This window comes from Urtica dioica, chromosome 3 (assembly GCF_054948205.1).
Source record: "Urtica dioica subsp. dioica isolate 48M chromosome 3, U.dioica_male_clone48M_v1_H2, whole genome shotgun sequence".
In the NCBI taxonomy this organism is placed as follows: domain Eukaryota; kingdom Viridiplantae; phylum Streptophyta; class Magnoliopsida; order Rosales; family Urticaceae; genus Urtica; species Urtica dioica.
The window spans coordinates 49,145,149-49,165,053 of record NC_142758.1 but is presented as its reverse complement, the minus strand read 5'-3'; the positions used below and the strand labels follow the sequence as shown (position 1 = coordinate 49,165,053).

The 19,905-nt window shown below is 42.9% G+C and overlaps 1 protein-coding gene across 1 annotated transcript; it reads right to left on the bottom strand.

The window, feature by feature from the left end:
• Positions 1-10,071: 10,071 nt before the first annotated feature.
• Positions 10,072-12,898, bottom strand: LOC149403441 (cytochrome P450 71AP13-like). The gene is made up of 2 exons (XM_089609881.1): positions 11,808-12,898; positions 10,072-10,776 (listed from the first exon to the last, which is right to left on the bottom strand). Exons 1-2 carry the CDS (start codon positions 12,696-12,698, stop codon positions 10,165-10,167), a joined length of 1,503 nt encoding a protein of 500 aa, XP_089466007.1. The 5' UTR covers positions 12,699-12,898; the 3' UTR covers positions 10,072-10,164.
• Between the last annotated feature and the right edge of the window lie 7,007 nt (positions 12,899-19,905).

Sequence of the window (19,905 nt, the reverse complement as noted above, 5' to 3'; positions counted from 1 at the left end):
TGCTACGAAGGAAGCCAGCCGGGATCTCACTGGCTCAGCGAAGGTTTCCCCTGAGGCGCGCCGACTTCAACCGGGGAAAAGAGCCGGGAAAGCCGCCACGTCGGTTGTCTCGGGCTCCGGGTCTGATTGCCATTTCGAGAGGGGCAGCCATTACCCTACTCCGAAAGGAGAGGTTCTTTTACCTGATTTTGGGGGCAACGGCTCTAAGCAGGTGGCCTCTTCTGAGAAATTCAGAGCTGCTGATAAGGAGGCCTTGTCCTTTGGTGTGGGGCGCGAGGTTGGAGTTGTTGAGGTGGGACCGGGTCAGAGGCTTTCCTCAGAAGGAAAGGCTGGGTGCTTCCCTTTGGGCCCGAAAATTGTTCAGGCTATACCCAGGAATGGGCTAAGTTTGAATTTGGGCCAGGGAATGTCTTCTCCTTCTGAGGAAAGCAATGGTATTCTCGGCTTGGGCCAGTATGCTAGTCCCACGAAGCCCAAAGTTGATTTAAAGGGAACGCTACATCCTGGAGCCTCTGGGCCGCCCCCCTCTTCTGGCCGTGGGAGGCCTGGGCCCGCTGAAAAGTTTTCTCCAGCGCCTAAAAAAATTATTTTAGGCCGCAAGCTTGATCATTCCCACGGGAGGGAAATTGAAATGGGCAAAATGGTGGGCGAGGATGACGTAGGTGGGCCGGGAAAGAGAAAATCTAGCGAGAGGATGCGAGTCGGAAACGTGAAGAAGATGGCTCGACTGTTTGAAGCCGGTGGGGGGAAGTCGAACGTGGAAGACCAGGCCCCCGGCCGCGAGACGAGGCCTTCCCTTACTCCTCAGGCGAACCAGGTTAGTCTTTCTTTCCCGTGCTCTATTTCCTTTCCTTTTGATCATGAGATGTTACGGACCTCAAATGAGATGGTCTCGGAGACAGTTTTGGGTACTACTAACTTAGGAGCTTCTGACACCTCGGATTCGACTAAGGACGATTTGACAGAGAGAGCGGCGCCCCCTCATGGAAGAGGGCCGCCGATCGCAATGATAGGCGTTATTTGGAACGTCCAGGGGTTGGGTAACCCCGGGACGAGGTCAGCCCTCCTTGCCCACGTTCGAGACCATAGCCCCGATTTTATTTTTCTTTCGGAGACTAGACTTCGGCGAGAGGGGGCTGAAAGGGTGAGAGTTTTGTTGGGTTTTGATGGTTGTATGACGGTTGACTGCCTCGGTAGGAGTGGAGGCTTGATGTTACTTTGGAAGAAGCCTGTGAGATTCCTACTCGGGACGTTTTCGAGATTTCACATTGAGGGAGCTCTGGTTAGCGAGTTAGGAGAGAGTTGGAGATTCGTGGGTATCTACGGGGATCGTGTGAGCACCCAGAGGAGGCATACTTGGGAGCTTCTTCGTCGCCTCCGGAACTCTTCCACGGGTCCTTGGTTGGTTGGGGGCGACATGAACGAAGTTGCCTCCAACTCTGAGATTAGAGGAGGTAGAGACAGAGGCCCCGGCCAGTTATCGGCGTTCAGAGAGATGATTTTGGATTGCGACATCCACGACTTAGGTTTCGAGGGAGACCCTTTCACCTGGTGCAGAGGAAATATAGAGGAGCGTCTTGATAGATGCCTTGCGAGTCACGAGTGGAGTGATCTTTTCCCTTCGGCCACTGTTCGACACTTGAGGTTCTGGAGTTCGGATCATAGACCGCTTCTTCTTCTTACAGCGGGATCTCGAGATCGCCGGCGGAGCAGGAGGCTGAGGCGTTTCTTCTTTGAGGAGTCTTGGATATGTGAGCCTGAGTGTGACGAGCGGATCCGTAGAGCTTGGGGGACGGGCCAGAGTGGTGATCAGAGTCCGAGCTTAGCTGATGCGATTAGTCAGTGCAGACAGAGCCTCTCCCACTGGGGTGTAGAGAGGAACAGAGAGATCAGAAACAGGATTGAGAAGCAGAAGAAGATTGTTGAGCTCGCGGGACAATCGGGCCCGGCCTTCAGCATGGAGCTCTTCAGACGGGAGGAGAGACAGCTCGACGCCTTAGTTCAGAAGGAGGAGCAGTACTGGAGACAGAGGAGTAGAGTGTCCTGGATGCGGTGCGGGGACAAGAATACGAAGCTTTTTCACGCAAGGCTTCCTCTAGGAGGAAGAGGAATGCTATCAGAGGACTGGAAGACGAGCACGGGGATTGGCATAGTGGAGACACGGAGATCGAGAGGATCGTCTCTGGTTACTTTGGCGACATCTTCTCTTCAGCGAGGCCTTCTTCGCAGAGTATTGAGTTAGTTTCGGCGGGCGTTCAGCCTAGGATCTCGGAGGCTTTGAACGCCGAGTTGGTGCGCCCTTTTGAGCCAGGGGAGGTGAAAAAGGCGCTTTTCTCGATGTATGCGATCAAGGCTCCGGGAAGTGACGGCTTTCCCGCGATTTTCTACCAGAGATATTGGGACGTAGTAGGCGAATCGGTCTTGAAGACCTGCCTTGGGATTCTTAACGACGGGGATGAGGTGGCTACCATTAATGATACTGTGGTCACCCTCATTCCCAAAGTCGAGGACCCGAGACGAGTCAGCGATTTCAGACCGATTAGCCTGTGCAATGTGATCTATAAGATAGTGGCCAAGTGCTTGGTCAATCGTCTTAAGACTACTATGCACGATGCTATTTCTGAGTCCCAGAGCGCTTTCGTTGGAGGTAGACTGATCTTCGACAACGTCATGGTTGGTTTCGAGGCTCTCCATACGATGAAGCGGAAACGCTTCGGAAATGGAATGTGTGCGTCTCTCAAGCTTGACATGGCGAAGGCTTTCGACAGGGTTGAGTGGGCCTACCTGGAGTCGATGATGCTTAGACTGGGTTACTGCCCGCGGTGGGTTCACCTTATCATGAGATGCGTTACCTCAGTCAGATTCGCTTTCAACATCAATGGCTCCATCCGGGGCAGTGTGACTCCTTTCAGAGGCCTCCGCCAGGGGGACCCTCTCTCTCCTTTCCTTTTCCTCTTCTGCTCTGAGGGTCTCTCGAGCCTCTTTCAAGCGAGCGAGGATGCTGGAGCGATTTCAGGAGTCCGGTTCCGTGATCTTCATGTGTCTCACCTTCTCTTTGCGGATGATAGCTTGGTTTTCTGCCGAGCGATACCTGACGAGTGTGAGAGGGTTACAGACATTTTACGGACTTATTCAGAGGCCTCGGGCCAGATGGTGAACTTTCAAAAGTCCGATGTTTGTTTCGGTACGGAGGTTAGCGATGAGGAGGGCGAGGTTTTGGCTCAGATCCTTGGTGTTAGGAAGACGGACTGCCATAAGCGATACTTGGGTCTCCCCGCGTTCACTGGTCGGAGGAAGGCGGAACTTTTTGGGTTTGTGAGAGACCGTGTATGGGCTAAGATTAAGAGTTGGAATGGTCTCTCCCTCTCGCAGGCTGGCAGAGAGGTCATCATTAAATCCGTCCTTCAGTCGATCCCCAGTTACGTGGCCTCTTGCCACAAGATCCCTCTCCGTTTGATTAGAGACATCCATTCGGCGATCGCCAGATTCTGGTGGGGGGGTGGTACGGCGACGAAGAAGATCCACTGGTGCAAGTGGGAGGACCTCACGCGACACAAGTCAGAGGGCGGGATGGGCTTCAGAGATCTGGAGAAGTCCAACTAGGCCCTTCTGGCTAAGAGTGTCTGGAGGCTTCTCAGGAGACCAGATAGCCTGGTAGGACGAGTCTATAGACAAAGCTACTTCTCAGACGGTGATATCATGACGGCTCTCCCTGGCTCGTGTAGCTCTTCCATATGGCGCAGTCTTCTTTGGGGTCGGGAGATCATTCAGTCTGGTTCGAGATGGCGGATCGGGGACGGTGAGTCTGTGTTGGTCATGGGCGACAGTTGGGTTCCGAGGGACAGACCGGCCACCTGGATCGACCCCCCTTGGATTCCCCCCGATATGCGGGTAGCTGAGCTTATGAGATTCGACGGTAGCTGGGACGTCGATCTTATTACAGCTATGTTCGGGGTGGAGGACGCTGCGGCGATCCTGAGCATTCCGTGTGGTGGGGAAGATAATCCTGATGTGCGTCGCTGGCATTTCACTGAGAACGGAGAGTACTCCGTCAAGAGCGGCTACCGTGTAGCGATGGAGAGAGCCAGTACTCCAGTCGCCAGCTCTTCTGATCCGACGGTGATGGAGAAGTGGTGGACGAAGTTCTGGCATTTGAGAGTTCCTCCTAAGGTGAAACTCTTCTGTTGGCGAGTCTGTTTAGGCCAGATCCCGGCCAGAGCAGTCTTAGCTAAGAGGAGGATCACCTCTGACGAAGCTGCCCTGTCTGTCAGGAGGCGAGAGAGACTGTTTTCCACGCTTTTTTGGGTTGCAGGTGGAGTAGGAGAGTCTGGAAAGAGGTGGGCTTCGGCCACATTCTTCCGCCCTTCAGAGACGACGACGTTTTCGACGCTATCCTCAGAGCGACTGAGACCCTTGAGGTTCGTTTCCATGAGCTTTTCATTACCATTATTTGGGAACTTTGGAACCACAGGAACAATGTCTTGGCCGGGAGATCAGCTTGGAGCCAGCCTCAGTTTGTCCAGTGGACGGTGAGCTTCCTCGAGGAGTACAGGGCGGCCACGGTTGGGGAGACTCCGACGAGCACGAGGGTGACTACGACCCCCAGATGGACCCCACCTAGGGACGGGACCCTCTCGATTAACGTCGACGCGGCACTCGCTCGCGACCGTGGAGGCTTCGGTGTCGGTTGCATAGTTCGAGACCACTCCGGAGAGGTGATCGCCTCGCAGACGCTTTTCCTGGCTAGGGGGTTCTCCCCCCAGCTTGCGGAAGCGTTTGCTGTCCTCCAGGGCATAGAGCTTGTTCGCAGCGTCGGCGGCAGGAGAGCGGAGATCCAGTCTGACTGCTTGGGGGTGGTGAAGATGATCGATGAAGGCGTGACGCCTGCAACAGAGCTTGGGACGATCTTGCACCGCATCTTCAGAGAGGTGAGGGAGCTTGAGGTTTTTCGCATTTTGCATATTTCTCGCCTTTGTAATGTTGCTGCGCATAATCTAACACGCTACGCGGTTAACCATCACTCGTCCTCGACCTGGCTGGGTTTAGTCCCGCCTTGTTCGGAAGAGGCCATTAGGGCCGATGATCGCGAGTTGAGGTCCCGCACGGCCTCCTAGGGCCCTGTTTGTTTGAGCTTGTTTATGTTTTCTTTCCGTTGGTTCCTGTTTCACTCTTATCTTTGTAACCACGGTTTTCCTCCGCCATACGTGAGGGCTTTTATGATATTCCGTGGCTCCGACCACGTTTCCTCAAAAAAAAAAAAAATTATACGAAGTTACCAACTACTGTAAAAGGTAGAATTAAAGATAAAGATAAAGAATGGGACACTCTTTAGATTAGTTAGTCGCATTTTCTTACTTGCTTTTTCTTTGTAATTTAGATTTTTGTCATAAAAATAATTAAATTTATTAGCCGAGCTTCATCCTGGCTATCGGACGGTATCGGCACAACCGTGTCCGACAGCGAACCTTTCCGAGGCAAAACGGCCGGAAAATTTCCGAGCCTTCAAGACGGTACTTCCGTGCTCACGGAACTCGGATTTCCGTCGATCGAGGTTGAGCTTATCGGAAGAGCGAGCTTCCAAACTCTGAACATGGTCGTTAATGGCGGAGGATATTTGGGCCGCTGGTTTCACCGAGCTAGGTGAAGATCACGGGACATGTGCATCTCAAGTTTAAATTTTTAATATTTTATCTAAAATTATATGATTTTTTTTACTTATATCTCTGAATATTTTTTCTCTTGCGCACTCTATGAAATTTAGAGTAAATTTTTATATTAAATTCGTCCCTCTAATTATAAATCTTGATTCGGTCAATGATTAGGCCTAAATTTGATTGTTCGGACGAAAATGTCATTCCACTTCCATTCGAACGTCCCTCTCATTTTTTAACAGAATAGAAGTTTTTAGTCGTTAAATACTAGGATTACCAGCTATCCAAAACTGAAATTTCTGTTTAGAAGTAAAAAATTTCAAGTTCCAAAAAATAGATAAACAAAACTTAGTATTTATCTAACATTGAAAAACATAGGTATAAAAATATGAAGTAGTTGGCGCTGTGAATATGATAAACATGTAATCTAAAACGTTTGTTATTAATTCACCTGTCCAATTTTATTGAAAACAAAAATGTACATTAAAAATAGAGCATAACAATAGGCGGATACTTCTGTCTTATTCACGGAATTAAAACTTCCATAGATGTTACAATAGGCGGTTAGAATCAGAATTTTGGGTCTCTTCCAATTCCGAAACCAAATTTAATCAAGTCTGAAGTTTCAATAGTTTTCAATCAACATAATATACCTAATATATATGAGGTTTCAGTAAGATATGGTCGGTTTGGACGGTTAAACTGTAGTCACGTGGTTCGAGTCGATGGAATGTTGTCTTGTTTGTGACGATGTGTAACTGTTTTGGGACCCTTTTGATTGAAGAGTAATTTGATACACACAAGTTTTGGCGGCAATATTCATTAGCCAGTCTCGTCCAACTTCCAACTACCAACTCGTGTTGGCATTCACTACTACGTTTCTTCGCCAACCAATCTCGATCGGACCCTTTTAGCCAACCAAAAAAGGAAATTTTTAGAAGAGGTTCATCACAGTTAATCATATTAACCATCATCTGTCTCTTCCTACGTGGACCTCGGAGGTCACCGGCGGCGATAATGGCTTGACTGCCATCGGAATAGCGGCGTGAATCGCCGAAACCGGCCTGATGATCAAACTGGACCGTCCTCCGACCGCCGACAAGAAAATTCAAAAAAATCTTATTGAGTTAAACGAAATCATAAAAAAAGTTTCACTTTCTCGGCGCCGGAGAAGAAGATGAAAACAATGGCATTCTTGGCCTAGGGTTCAGATTCTGCAACGCTTCTGAAGTAATCGTAAGGCAGATCTCCGTCGTCGCAATCGTCGGCTTCGTCGTCCTCGTCGCCACTGGTGGACCCGCGGTGCGATCCGACTGACTCCGATGGTTATGCGATCCGCGTCCGAGTATTGAAGCTATGACGAATCGAAGCTTTGCAAATCAGGAGCTCCAATGAAGTGAAAGTGACGAAGGGTTAATTGTATCAGTTTAAGGGCTATATTGGAATGACAAAAAAATGGACTATTTCCTTAAATAAGTGGATAATTGGGCTTCTATTTTAAGCTCACCTCTATGAAGAGACTAGTTGTTTACAAATATCTTATTTTTATCAAGCACTTCACAATATGTGTATGTTAAACAAATTGTTGATTTCATCTTATTTTCGCAATCGTATGTATCGTTCATTGTGAAATCTATAAAGTCATATCAACTTTGCACTCTAGATTATATTTCCTATTTAAGAAGATATACCCGGCCGCCAGTGGTGGATCTAGGAATTCCAATGAGAGAGGGCTAAAATTATAAAATTTTGGTGTAAAAATATAATTTTTAAAAGCTGAGGGGGGCATTGGACCCCCTTGTGCCCAAGGCAGCTCCGCCTTAATAAGCGACATTCAATTATGTAGGATTTGTTCATAAACAATAAACATTATCACATCAATCCATTTCCATAAGGTATCATTATAATGTAGAGAATTCTCATGTGCACCTCATCTTACCGTTCCTTGAACTAGTCTTACTCCTTAACTTGAGTCTAGCCCCGCTATAGTTTCGACATTTAGGCTCACGTTCTTCGAAACTTACGATTCACACATAATTTTAAAATTTTAAATTTATTAAATATTTATTTTTAATCATTTTGAAATTCCGTGTTAAGTGCATGCATGCACGCTTTAAATATGATACATATAGTACTAGAATGAGATATTTGATTTTCTATTATTTTCAAGATTGAAAATTATAAATTTATAAGATAAGATAATATAATATTAGAATTCAATATATTATAAAGTCTTATCAATGTATATAAAAAAATCTATAATTAATTTCCAACATGTAGCAATATTTTTTTTTATTATTAAGATAAATTATAGCAATTCCCCCTGGACTCTGGGGCTCGGTAACAAAGTGCCCACTCATTTCGAAAAAAACCACAATTTTTTTTTGAATTTTAGTTTTCCCATAAATATTGACAATCCTATTATATCAATATTCATCTTCCAACCCCATTTTTTTTTGTTTACAAAGCTCATTCCAACCCACGGCGGCTACGAATCGATTTCCCTCCCCCGAGCCCTTTTACCAAAATTTGTTTCTTAGACATTTTATCAAGACCTTGACAAAACGTCTTTGGAAGCTTATAGGTCGACACGGAGTAAACGAGAATACTTTGAATCACTGAATTCACTAGAGTTGTTCTTTCGGCTTTTTAATCTTTCGAACCATCCACCTTTCATGCCTTTCGATCGCCTTCTTTTTAAGGTGAGCAAAACTATCGGATTTTTTTTTTTATTCAATAAAAGAGGATTTCTCAAGTAAATCACGTCATTGTTGCATTCTTTCATACCAAGCTCGCTAGCTAGGACCCTTCATAGTTCATAGTGATGGTGACTTGTTGAGCCCAACTCGATTGATTTTGTAGTGATCTCACGAAATAATAAAAAGAGGTCCAGACCTTAGAGCGGACCATAATTTTAGCGACGGACAAACTTGTTGATGGTGACTTGAGCCTAACTCAAGTTGATTTTGGGATCCAAGACTAAATAATCCTTTTCCCTAAATAATATTTATTCACATGCAGACAAAATAATGTAATGAAAATCCACTGTATCTATCGTGTAAAGCAAAAAAGTGCTGCATGAATAATTTTAGATTGATGTACATTTTACTCTCTCTTTTTCTTGGTATAAAAATAAAAATACACTTTCTTATCAATATGATAATTTTTTAATGACATATTTCAAGGAGATAGTGGAGTTGACAACTTTCGACGACATACTTTTGGTTCGCATTAACGACATCAGCAATAACACATACAAGATGCTGTTTTTTATATATAAAAAATTTGATAAAAATCACATACTTAAATTACAAGAATAGTGCAAAAAAAATTCAAAAACTCTTAAGAGAGAGGTTTTTTACTCGCTTAAAATTATTTTACGAGATACCGACATCAGAGATTTTAGGCTTTTAGCCTTGTAATACATTATTTTTAATTTTTTTTTATTAAATATGTATACAAAACTCTTGATGTTGCACTTATGTATTTTATGTTTCCCAAATTTACAAAAATAAAATATTATACTTCCTACTTACTACCTATGTAGAGATTAAAAATGCGTTTGATAATCAACGTAAGACAATTTGATCTCTTGTTGAATGTAATTATGATAGCTTTGTGAGTAAACATACAAAATTGGGTACTTTAGTTATATATAGCTTTTTGAAATGTTAAAATTGTATTTTAGTACAAAATTTTGCTAATAATTGAAAATTATTCAGCTTAATTTTTAACCAAATTGTCACATCATCAGATTAACCAATTTTCACTCATATTATCACATACTATATCATTAAGTTGAATATTTTCTAATTATTAATCAAATGTTGATTCAAATGCACTTGACAAGGCTAATGACTAAATATTAAAGACCCCTCCTCACACACGCAAAGATCAAAGACGCATCTTCGCCCACAACAAAGATCGAGGATCGAGGACCCATCCTCACATGTGAGTATAGACTACTCACGATCAGTGGTTATTGTTCTAAGCTCGTAAATAGATTTGGGTCAGGACGGAAGTACTTGGAACGACTCAGATGCGCGTTTGCATTGGACTCATTCCTTTCTCTCAAATGAGAACATGCTCAGCCTTTTATAGGCTCATGATCATAGCGGTTTTAGACCCAAAACCGTTACACAATGATGACATTTTAATGCCCATCAAAGTCATAAAGTGTGTTGAAGGCTTTTGAAAACAAAAACGTCTAGCCTTAATGTTATGGTTGTAACCTCCAACCCATAAGTGCATGATTACAACTCAAAAATCCATTGAAACATCCAAAAACGTTTTTGATCAATGAAGGTAAACGATTTTGGCAAATAAATAACCGATCTTATACATCTCGCAACGAGGAATAAGAATCCGTCAAAACATTTCAGTTTTGATGAGTGGACCTCACTCGAATATTTGCCACAAATTAGCCAATAAATTGATATTAAATTCTCGTTAATATCAATAACCACACAATTTTCCAACATTAATACCATATGCAACTCAGTTGCCTAGTTAGTTATACAAAGCGTGGCTTGGCAAGCACTTCCAGCCCATATTTCCTATGCATTGTGATGCCAAAAACCTCAGGCATGTCAAGGTCTTGTGCTCTAACGCCACGTGGAAGCTCCCAATCGAAGCTGTGGAGAATCTGAGCGAGAGCGATCTCGACGATCGCCGTCCCGAACGCAATCGCCGGGCACATCCTCCTACCGGCCCCGAAAGGTATGAGCTCGTAGTCTTGCCCCCTGAAATCGATCGGACTATCCATGAACCTCTCTGGCGAAAACTTCTCTGGATCTTCCCAGCTCTCCGGGTCCCGCCCAATCGCCCACGCGTTGATGAAGATCCTTGTTTTTCTCGGGATATCGTAGCCGTCGATTACGACATGTTCCATGGACTCTCTCGGGACTAGGACCGGTGCCGGTGGGTGTAACCGGAAAGTCTCTTTGATCACCGCTTTCATGTAGTGTAGTTTTGGGATATCTGTCTCAGAAACCGTTCTTCGATCACCCAAAACTCCTCGGACTTCTGTTTGCGCTTTCTTTAGTATTTCGGGATTCGTGATCAGCTCTGTCATCGCCCAATCGAGGACGATGAACGTCGTGTCCGTTCCGGCGGCAAACATGTCCTGCGACCAATAAGAAATCAATTTTTTTACACGTCTGAGTTTAATATAATCTCAAAAGTTTTATACAAATGATTGATATAAAAATGGGATCAAACTATTTTTTTTTTTTTTTTTTTTTTTTTGCGCAAAAACACGCTTGATGAGAAAATACATCTTTGCAACTAGTAATTCCTAAAAAGTAGTATGTTCTAAATGATTCGAATAAGTTTTATAATAATTTATTAAGCATGGTGTCGTCTATAATAAAAAATTTTAGTAAGCATACAAACTTGGACTATATTATTTAACATTTATGAGTAGTATTTATTTTTCTTGTAGCATGTACTGTTTTGGTCCCGGGCCTAACCTATGATTGTGATACTGTGGTCCCTATAACTTTTTTTACATCATTTAAAAACACCACTGATTTTACAGTGTTCTAGGGGCTGAATTTCATGACACCTATTAAAAAAAAAAACACTAAAAAGAGAGGAAAAAAAAAATCAAGGACAAAAACACTATAATAAAAAAATTCTAGGGACATTTGAACCAAAGTATATATGTTAACAAACTGTTATACTTAAAAAAAAAAAAAAAAAAAAAAAAAAAAAAAGAGAGAGAAAAATATTTGTGTTTGGTAGTTAATTCAAAAAGTTTTTTGTTTTCTGTTTTTTAATTTTTGTAGTTGTATTGAAAAACTGTTTTGTAGTTGTTTTCAAAAAGTTGTTTGGTACAGTTTTCATTTTTGTTTTTGAGAAAGTGAAAAAACTGAAAAAAGTGTTTGGTATAGTTTTCATTTTTGTTTTTGAAAGAATGAAAAGAGAAGATGAGGAGAAAGAGGAGAGAAGAGAAATAAATTTTTTTTCAAAAACACCTTTTATTTGTTTTCAGTTTTCTTTACTTTTTTCCAAAACAACTTCAAATTTTTTGAAATTTTTTTCCGAAAACACCTTAACAAACATGTTTTCAATGTTTGTTTTCAATTTTTTCAACTCAAAAACTAAAAAACAGTTTTTGAGTTGCTTACCAAACATATTGTGCAAAATTATTACCAGAATGAGAGCCTTGACGTTGTCCATGGTCAACGAGATGTCATCATCACCGGAACCATTTCTCTGAATATCAAGCAATACATCCACAAGATCCTTAACCGTCTCAAGCCTCTCTCTCTTAGGCTTCAGATGTTCCCCAACGATCTGATCGAAAAGCTCGTCAAACTTCTTCGAAGTCCGAATGAGCCTCGACCTGGTCCCGCTGAAGAATCCGATCACAGACTCGACGGAAGGAAAGAAGTCTCCGATGTCAAGTCCGCCCAAAAGCTCTTGATACTCTTCAAGAAGCTTCTGGAAGCCCCTCCGGTCGAAATCTCCACCTTCCGTGAAGTCCCTCCCGAAGGAAACCCTACAAACCACGTCGTTCGCGTAAAGCCCTAGAACTTTGCTCATCTTGACCGGCTCAGGGTACGGCTCGGCGAGCCGACGGACGAGCCGAGAGACTTCTTCTTCTCTGACAGAGCCGAATGACTGGACTCTCTTCACGCTCAGGACCTCGAGAATGCAGATCTTTCGGATGTATCTCCAGTACGGCCCGTACGGAGAGTACACCATGTCCGTACAGTTGTAGAAGAGGTATTTGGCGCCGAAGATCTTCGGTCGGCTAGCTAAAGCCAAGTCGTGGGTCTTGAGGACTTCCTTGGCCAGCCGAGCCGAGGAGATCACGACGGTCGGAACTTGGCCGATGTTCAAACGGAGAATCGGACCGTGTTTTCTGGCCAAGTTTAGGAGAGAGATGTGGGGGTTTCTTCCGAGCTGGTGGATGTTTCCGATGATCGGAAGCCTCGGAGGGCTTGGTGGGAGGTTGAGTCTCGGCTTTGTTTTTGTGAAGAAGACGAGCTTGAGAAAAACGACAAGAAGAATTGTGGGTAAGAGAAGCCAGTACGCCATTATTGTTCTTGGATAGAAGACTAGCTTTTTTTTTTTTTTTTCTTGTGTACACTACGCTTGCACTCTTATTGTCTCATCTGTATATGTAACTATGTAAGGTGTTATATATCGAAAACATTTTATATGAAATCCATGTGGTTTTTTTTTATTCTATTTCTTGAGAAATGAAATTATTGTGTCACTGAGTAGGATAAAATCTACAATATCTAATATTTTTCTTTTATCAAAAGATTTTTTTCAGTAATCGAGAAAGTCAAGTAATAAGTTCAAATCTTTTTTTTTGGGGTGTAGCGTAGAAATTACAGATCTCTGACTTGCGACAGCCATTTAGCTCAGCCCATTTTTGTTGGTGCCCTAGAATTGCTAATGGTTTGGCCCACGAATTGTGTCGGTGGGTGAATCGAGTAGGTAATACTGGGTTTTATCATGTAAGGGATCTCCCGCCCCTTGTGCGGGAGAGATTTTCGGCTATTGCCGAGATTTGAATGAAGTATGGGGGGGCCTCTTTTTCCTCTCCGTCGCACCGATATCGGGGGCGGGGAGGTTTTTTCAGAGGCCCTGGTTCTTTTAAAAAAAAACATTATCATGGTATCTCTTACAAAAAAATAAAAAAAGCTAATTACAATTTCCCCCAAACTTTTACACTGTTAATAATAAAGTGTCCTCTAATGTGGTAGCTAGTTTGGTCTAGCGGTAATCCCACAAAGCCCCCATAGGATGCAGAAATGCATGCTCCGCTAATATATCATGTAATTTTGGTCGATAATGCCCCTACTAAAAATAAAAAATAAAGTGCCCTCTAATTTAATTCGTTTCAAACATTTACTCTTAATTCTGAAAACGTTTTAAAAGTCCCTCTTCTGTCTAAATTATAACAGATTTTAAACAAGTGGACATCACGTGAGCTGAATGTTGTCGATCGTTATCAAAAACCCTGAAATTTAATTTCACTATTTTTTTCTCTATTTTTTCTTTATATGTTAATATCCCATTTGTTGTCCTTATTCTTCAATTCTCTCTATTATGGAAACACGACTATGAATTTCTTTTCAAATGCATGTCGTTTTGACTTGAATCAAAGCTTGAATAGTCACAAAAAAAACTTTGAATTAAATCATACCGGCCGCCATAGATCTTCTTCCCATCGATCCCGTTTTCCACACACAAAAAAGCTTCCTGTCGTTGTTTGCCAAGACAAGAATGGAGACCAGAGAAATCCGAGCTTCGCCGGGATTAAAAGGCTCGCTCTTTGAGGAAGAAAGAGAAAGAAAAAATAAAGTAAGAATCAATTTTGGGAACCAAATTTTTGTAATTACCACTATATCAAACTTACGATCACATTAAATAATAATTGAAACTAAAAGTATCTATTTTTTAAGAAAAAAAAATAAGCATTTAAAATTGCAAAGATTATATGAACGAAATTGTAGACATTTAAGAGAAAAACTCTAAAAAATTAATATTTTCATAACATTTTCGCGACTTACTTGATTGAATAATATTAAGTTGGTTGTGATGTAGATTCGGTAATTAAGAGTAAGAGTTATCACTCTTAATCCAGATAAAAAATAACTATGTAACCTGTATATATATATATATATAACGTTGCCTATTTATCTAAGATTTACCAAACGTTGACTATTTAGCAATGACGCAAGTGATTAATACTAATTTATTTAGCATACAAAATTTGGTATGTGTTTTGATTAAGATTTGCGACCCGAAATTGAACCAATATCAATCTAACTACGGCCAAAATAAAGATTTAATATAAAAACATAACAAAACGAAGATATGTGAAAAAAATTGTTGTTTTGTTAGGTTATAAAAGATGGGAAAATCACCCGGCCCACCAAATTCCAAAAGAAGGAGAAAAAGAGTTTGCAAAAAAAAAAACATCATTGTTTATTAATACAGTTGGATAATCACTCGGCCCACCAAATTCTACCTGGCCTCACTATTCTTATTGAAGCTGCTTTTGCTCTTCGACCCCATGAACCTACAAACAAATAGAGCATCATCGAGTAATACCTAGTCCTCACCTTATTCATCCTTCATTTTTTTAAACATTGCTTTAAGTCAGGACAATTTCAAAATACTATAAAGTTCAACATTGTTGCCTTCAAGCTCAATATCAAGCTCCACTATGTTGTCCTCTTCCTCCTCTTCTATTAGGTTATTAAATTGTCGTATTTCTTTTTATTTTCTTTTCTTTTCTTGAAGGGTACCATCAAAGAACAAGACCCGTATCCCGCTAATCTCGGGCATCAAGCTCCAGACCCTGAATTTTTTCGTGACCGTCCAATTGAGCAGTCGAAATGTGAAAGTGATCGTCGACACCAAAGGTGACCTCACATGCGTCCATCGTCTTTATCTTCAATGCTATCATCCATCTAAAAGCTCTTATGTTATTCAATCGCATTTATCCATGCTCAAGTTCATCAAAAAAATATTCTATAATATTTCGATAATTTTCCCGGAATCTGAAATCATAATGCACGAAAAATAATTTGCTTTAGTATTCAAGGATGTTTTTCATGCATGTTTTGAAATATAAAAATAACAAATTTTAAGTTGGTATGGTATTGTAATACGTGAGTAATTGCAAACTAAAAGTTACAAACCAGGTTCTCTTATGCACAATGCATACGGATTTGGAGGGGGTCTCGGCTAATCCTGTTTTGAGCTTTGACTTGTATAAACATATGAAGCATCCATTATATGTCGGAGACAATTGTACAACACATAAACCATACCACATCTATGGATCGTGAGGTAATCAGCCTCACGTCCTCTGGCAGTTATTTGATCCACACTCTCTTTTATGAAGAGTGGGTGGCTATCTGCGTTATCCTCCGTGTTAACCGTTGAGGTGAATGTTTTGATTATTTATTACACGTGTTTTATTGTCAGACTAGTCTTTTAAACCTATTGTCTTCTCTTCTCTTCGAAGTTCTGAGTAACAGGGTCCGTTCTTTGTTAGTATGAACATTCGCTCCTTAACCTTCATGAGTTCTCGGACCTTTGGGTACGAACTCTAGTGCCGGATATCTCTATTCTCGGAATATCGACTAGATCGTTTGATCTCCGCGGATTCTATGAGTAACAGCAGCCTTCCAGTTTCTTAGTATTTAGTAAAAATGGTAAGGAACTAGAATAAGTCTAATCTTTGATTTAATTAGACCGTTACACTCTTACTAGTTTTTCTTTTGTTCGGATTTATGCCGACCATGCGTTCGTCTTATCTTTGTCAAATGCGTTTTTGTTTCTAAACGCGGTCGTTTCGCTCACGGGGGTCGCGACCATTCGCATCCGCCGTTAGATCGGTGTGGCTTCTTCGACACGCTTGATCTTGACCATTCTTTTGATCGATCGGTGCCACGTATAAAAAGGGGGAGAAGCTGTCGATCATATTCATTTTCGTCTTCGATTTTGAATTTTTCTTCTTCCTCTTTATTCGCTCTGCGTTTCCAGATATTTCGGCGACTTTTTCGGCGAGGATTTCTGCTTTAATCGTCTGTTTTTCGGCGCTTCTGTCACTATAAATCTTTGGGTAAGTCTTTTCTCACTGGTTTATTTCGTTTTCTTGCAATGGGTGGGGTGATTTTTATAGAATTGCAAAAATTTGGGGGCCGTAATTTCTTGGGTTTTCGGAGTTCTGAGGTGTGCCATTATTTTGCCTTAGGATGTTTAGTTTTCCCTTACTTATAGGATATGGGAGGCTCGTTTCGACCTGATTTAAGGATCGACTCCCGCATAGTCAGAAAGACCGAGCCCGATCCTAAGGAAGTGATTCTTCATTCCGGGTCGAGCATTCCTTTTTTCCGGGATCGTGAGTGGTACCACATTCCCGAAGTTGGTCGGGACCGGCCTGTTTTTGCTATAGAGCTCTCCAGGGTGTTCCACCGTCCACCCTTTCATCCTGCGCTTGTGGGTCGGGAACTAAAATATCAGATTTTTTATCCTTCCCAGTTTGATTGCATGGAATAAATTTCTTCGGAGACGACCGTATCAGAGTCTCGTGAATGGGACAGGAGACTTGATATCGATCCTGACCGAGCACGTTCCCCCGAGCTCAAGGCGAGGGGTACCAGTCCTCTTCCGGACGTGATTCCCCAGGTCCGAGTGGCTAGACCCCTAGGTCGAGGAGGAAGACGGGGTGTTTGAGGCCCGTGAACGAACAGAGGGGCAGTTTTCTGTCGAACAATGGACTTCTCGGGTCAATGATAGCTATATCAATGGCCTTTATGAAGAGTTCAAGATCCCTGAGGGGATTAGGCTATCTGCACCTCGGGATGACGAGCGCGCATGCGACCCTCCTCCGGGAAAGGTGGCGTTTAAGGCGTCAATTTTGAGGGTGATTGGCGGCCTGCCAGTTCATCCTATGGTGGCGGAGCTCTTATCGGAGATAGGGTTGGCTCCTACTCAGCTCGTGTCATCCGTCTACAAGATATTTGTAGGCCTTATCGCCCTCTGGGCAAAACATTATAAGTGCACTCCTCTCCTGGAGGATTTCACCCAGTTTTATAGCTTCAAGACTTCCCCGGGCCAGCACGGATTCTACTACGCTCGTGCTCGGAAAAATTCCGAGAAAATAGTTACCTTCCTTCCGACAAGCCAAAAGAATTGGAAGGATTACTTTTTCTGGGTGGAAGGGGATTGGTTTTTGGGGGACAAGGTTGTCCCTACTAAGTTCTCTGAGCTCAGTGCGGTTTTGTTTAGATAGCATTTGTCTATTATTACATACGTTTATGGCTTTACTAACTTGTCTTTGGATACGTTTTAGGTGAGCTACCTGTGTGCGGTCCGGACGAGCTCGAGGACCGTTCGACAATTTTTGACCTATCCGAGCAAGACCGCTCCAAGTTCACCGTTCTCGACCCCGATTTTTTAGACAAGTTTTACGGTCGCCCCTATCGTAGTAAGTATATTTATTATTTTTTTGCGTTCTTATTGCTAGTTTCTTATAAGTTAGGTTTGCTCAGTCTCTTTCAAAGATGGGAAGGAGGGCCGCTCCCAAAGAGGTTCCGAGGAACCCGAAAAGAAAGAATTCTTCCTTCAAGGGTAGGGAACTTCCCGAGAAAAAAACCAAGGCCCCCGTTTCCAGCCCCTAGAAGCCATCCGAGCCTCCAGTGGTGGTCATTTCGCCCGATGCACCAGAGCCTTCCGGTGCCCAAGTGCATCTTGCTCTAGCCTTCTCGTTTCTTCAGGAACGAATCCATGCCGAGGAGGTGGAGTCCCAGCGCGAAAAATCTACCGAGGAGGCCCTGACCCTCTACGCCGAGCTCTCCGCCAGGGTAAATGGATCTATTTATTTAGATAGTTGTGTATTTTTTCTAATTGTTACTTCCTTTTTTGTTTTTGTTTGCAGGATTTTGTTGGTATGGTCCGACTAGCTGGCACGCTTGGGTCCGAGCTCGCTTCTCTTCGCTCTCGCAATAAACAACACTTCAAAGAGAAAAAGGTGGCCAAGGCAGAGGCGAAGAAATCTAAGGTCGAACTTCGGGCCAGGAGCGCCGAGCTGGAATCCGTCTAAGCCGAGATTTAGAGAGTTCGGGATACCGTGGCTGTCGAAGCCGTGGAGGCTTACAAGGCTTCCCGCGAATATAAAGATATGAGGGATGACCTCTACTCGGCTAGGATGGAGTACGGGTTGGAGCTCCTTCGGAAGCGGAATCTTAATCTGGATACCACAGATTTTGACGCTGACATGGAGTCGTCCGAAACTGTTCCGGAGGAGGCGGCGGAGGGCACGGAGGCCGGGGCGCAGCTATAAGGAACAGTAAATGCTGTTTTTCCTCTTTTTTTTCGACTCGAATGGCTTTTGAACTGATAGTCAGTGGTCGGACTGTTTTGTAATATTTTTCTAATGGCTCTGTTGGGCCTTATTTTATTTTATCTCAAACTTTCACTTATTGTTATAGTTTTATTTGAAAATAAGTTAGACTGGGGTTCAAAAATAAAAGCAAAGATAAAAGAAATATGATTAATAGTCTGCCTTCATTAAATTGGGTGGCCATGCCGCTTTTTGGAATTTACAGGAAATACGGCCAAGCCGTTTTTTGAAAATAAAAACTAAACATAAAATTTTCTTAAGTGCTCGGCATTCCAAGGGTTTCTTTCCATCTCCCCGTCTAATTTTTGGACCTTGTACGCCCCGGTTCCGCATTCTTCTTTGACAATCTATGGATAACCCTTCGCCACAAGTCGTGCTTTGAACGTCTCGACGTTCCCATCAGGACTCATTTTCTTCTTGTATATCCACTTACACCCTACGGGTTTAATCCCTTCAGGAAGGTCTACAAGTTTCCAGACTTTGTTGACATACATCGAGTGCATTTCAACTTTCATGGCGTCAAGCCAAAGGTTTGATTCAGAACAAGCCATCGCTTGGCTATAGGAAACAGGATCATCCATGTCAGAGACGGCTACAAGAGAGTCTCCATAAGACATGTACCTGTCAGGCTTTTGAGTAGCCCTCCCACTACGTCGAAGTACTACTTGACGAGATTCTGATGAGTTAGGTTATGTTTCAGTTGGGGTAAGAACAGTTCTTACAGATGAGGTAGAAGCTTCCTCACTCAACTTTTCTTCAAGCACAATTTTGCTTCTAGGTTTTGCATCCTTCATAAAGTCCTCCTCAAGGAAACGAGCATTCGTGCTAACGAAAGTCTTATCGTCCTCGAGACTATAGAAGATGAAACCCTTGGTTTCCTTTGGATATCCCACAAACAAGCACAATTCTGACCTACTAGCCAACTTGCTAGTCTTTTGCCTTAGCACATGTGCAGGGCAACCCCAAATTCGGATGTGGCTCAAACTTACTTTACGGCCAGTCCATCTTTCATAAGGAGTACCAGGAACCGTCTTGGACGGAACTTGGTTCATAATATAAGCGGCTGTTTCGAGGGCATATCCCCAAAAGGAAAGAGGGAGTGATGAGTAACTCATCATTGATCTAACCATCTCCATAAGAGTTCGGTTTCTTCTCTCTGACACTCCGTTTTGTTGAGGTGTGCCAGGTACGGTAAGCTGAGAAGTGATGCCTTCTTCTTTAAGAAAGTCATCGAACTCTCCAGACATATACTCACCACCTCGATCAGATCGAAGGGTTTTGATCACTTTGCCAGTTTGCTTTTCCATTAAAGCCCTAAAGACCTTAAATACGTTAAAGGTCTCGGATTTGTGTTTGAGCAAATAGACAAAA

Excerpts from the sequence above, each read along its gene's own strand:
- LOC149403441 (XM_089609881.1), bottom strand. The coding sequence starts at position 12,698 with ATGGCGTACTGGCTTCTCTTACCCACAATTCTTCTTGTCGTTTTTCTC. Across the intron at positions 10,777-11,807 it reads ACGTCAAGGCTCTCATTCTG|GACATGTTTGCCGCCGGAAC; the intron begins GTAATAATTTTG and ends TATTGGTCGCAG.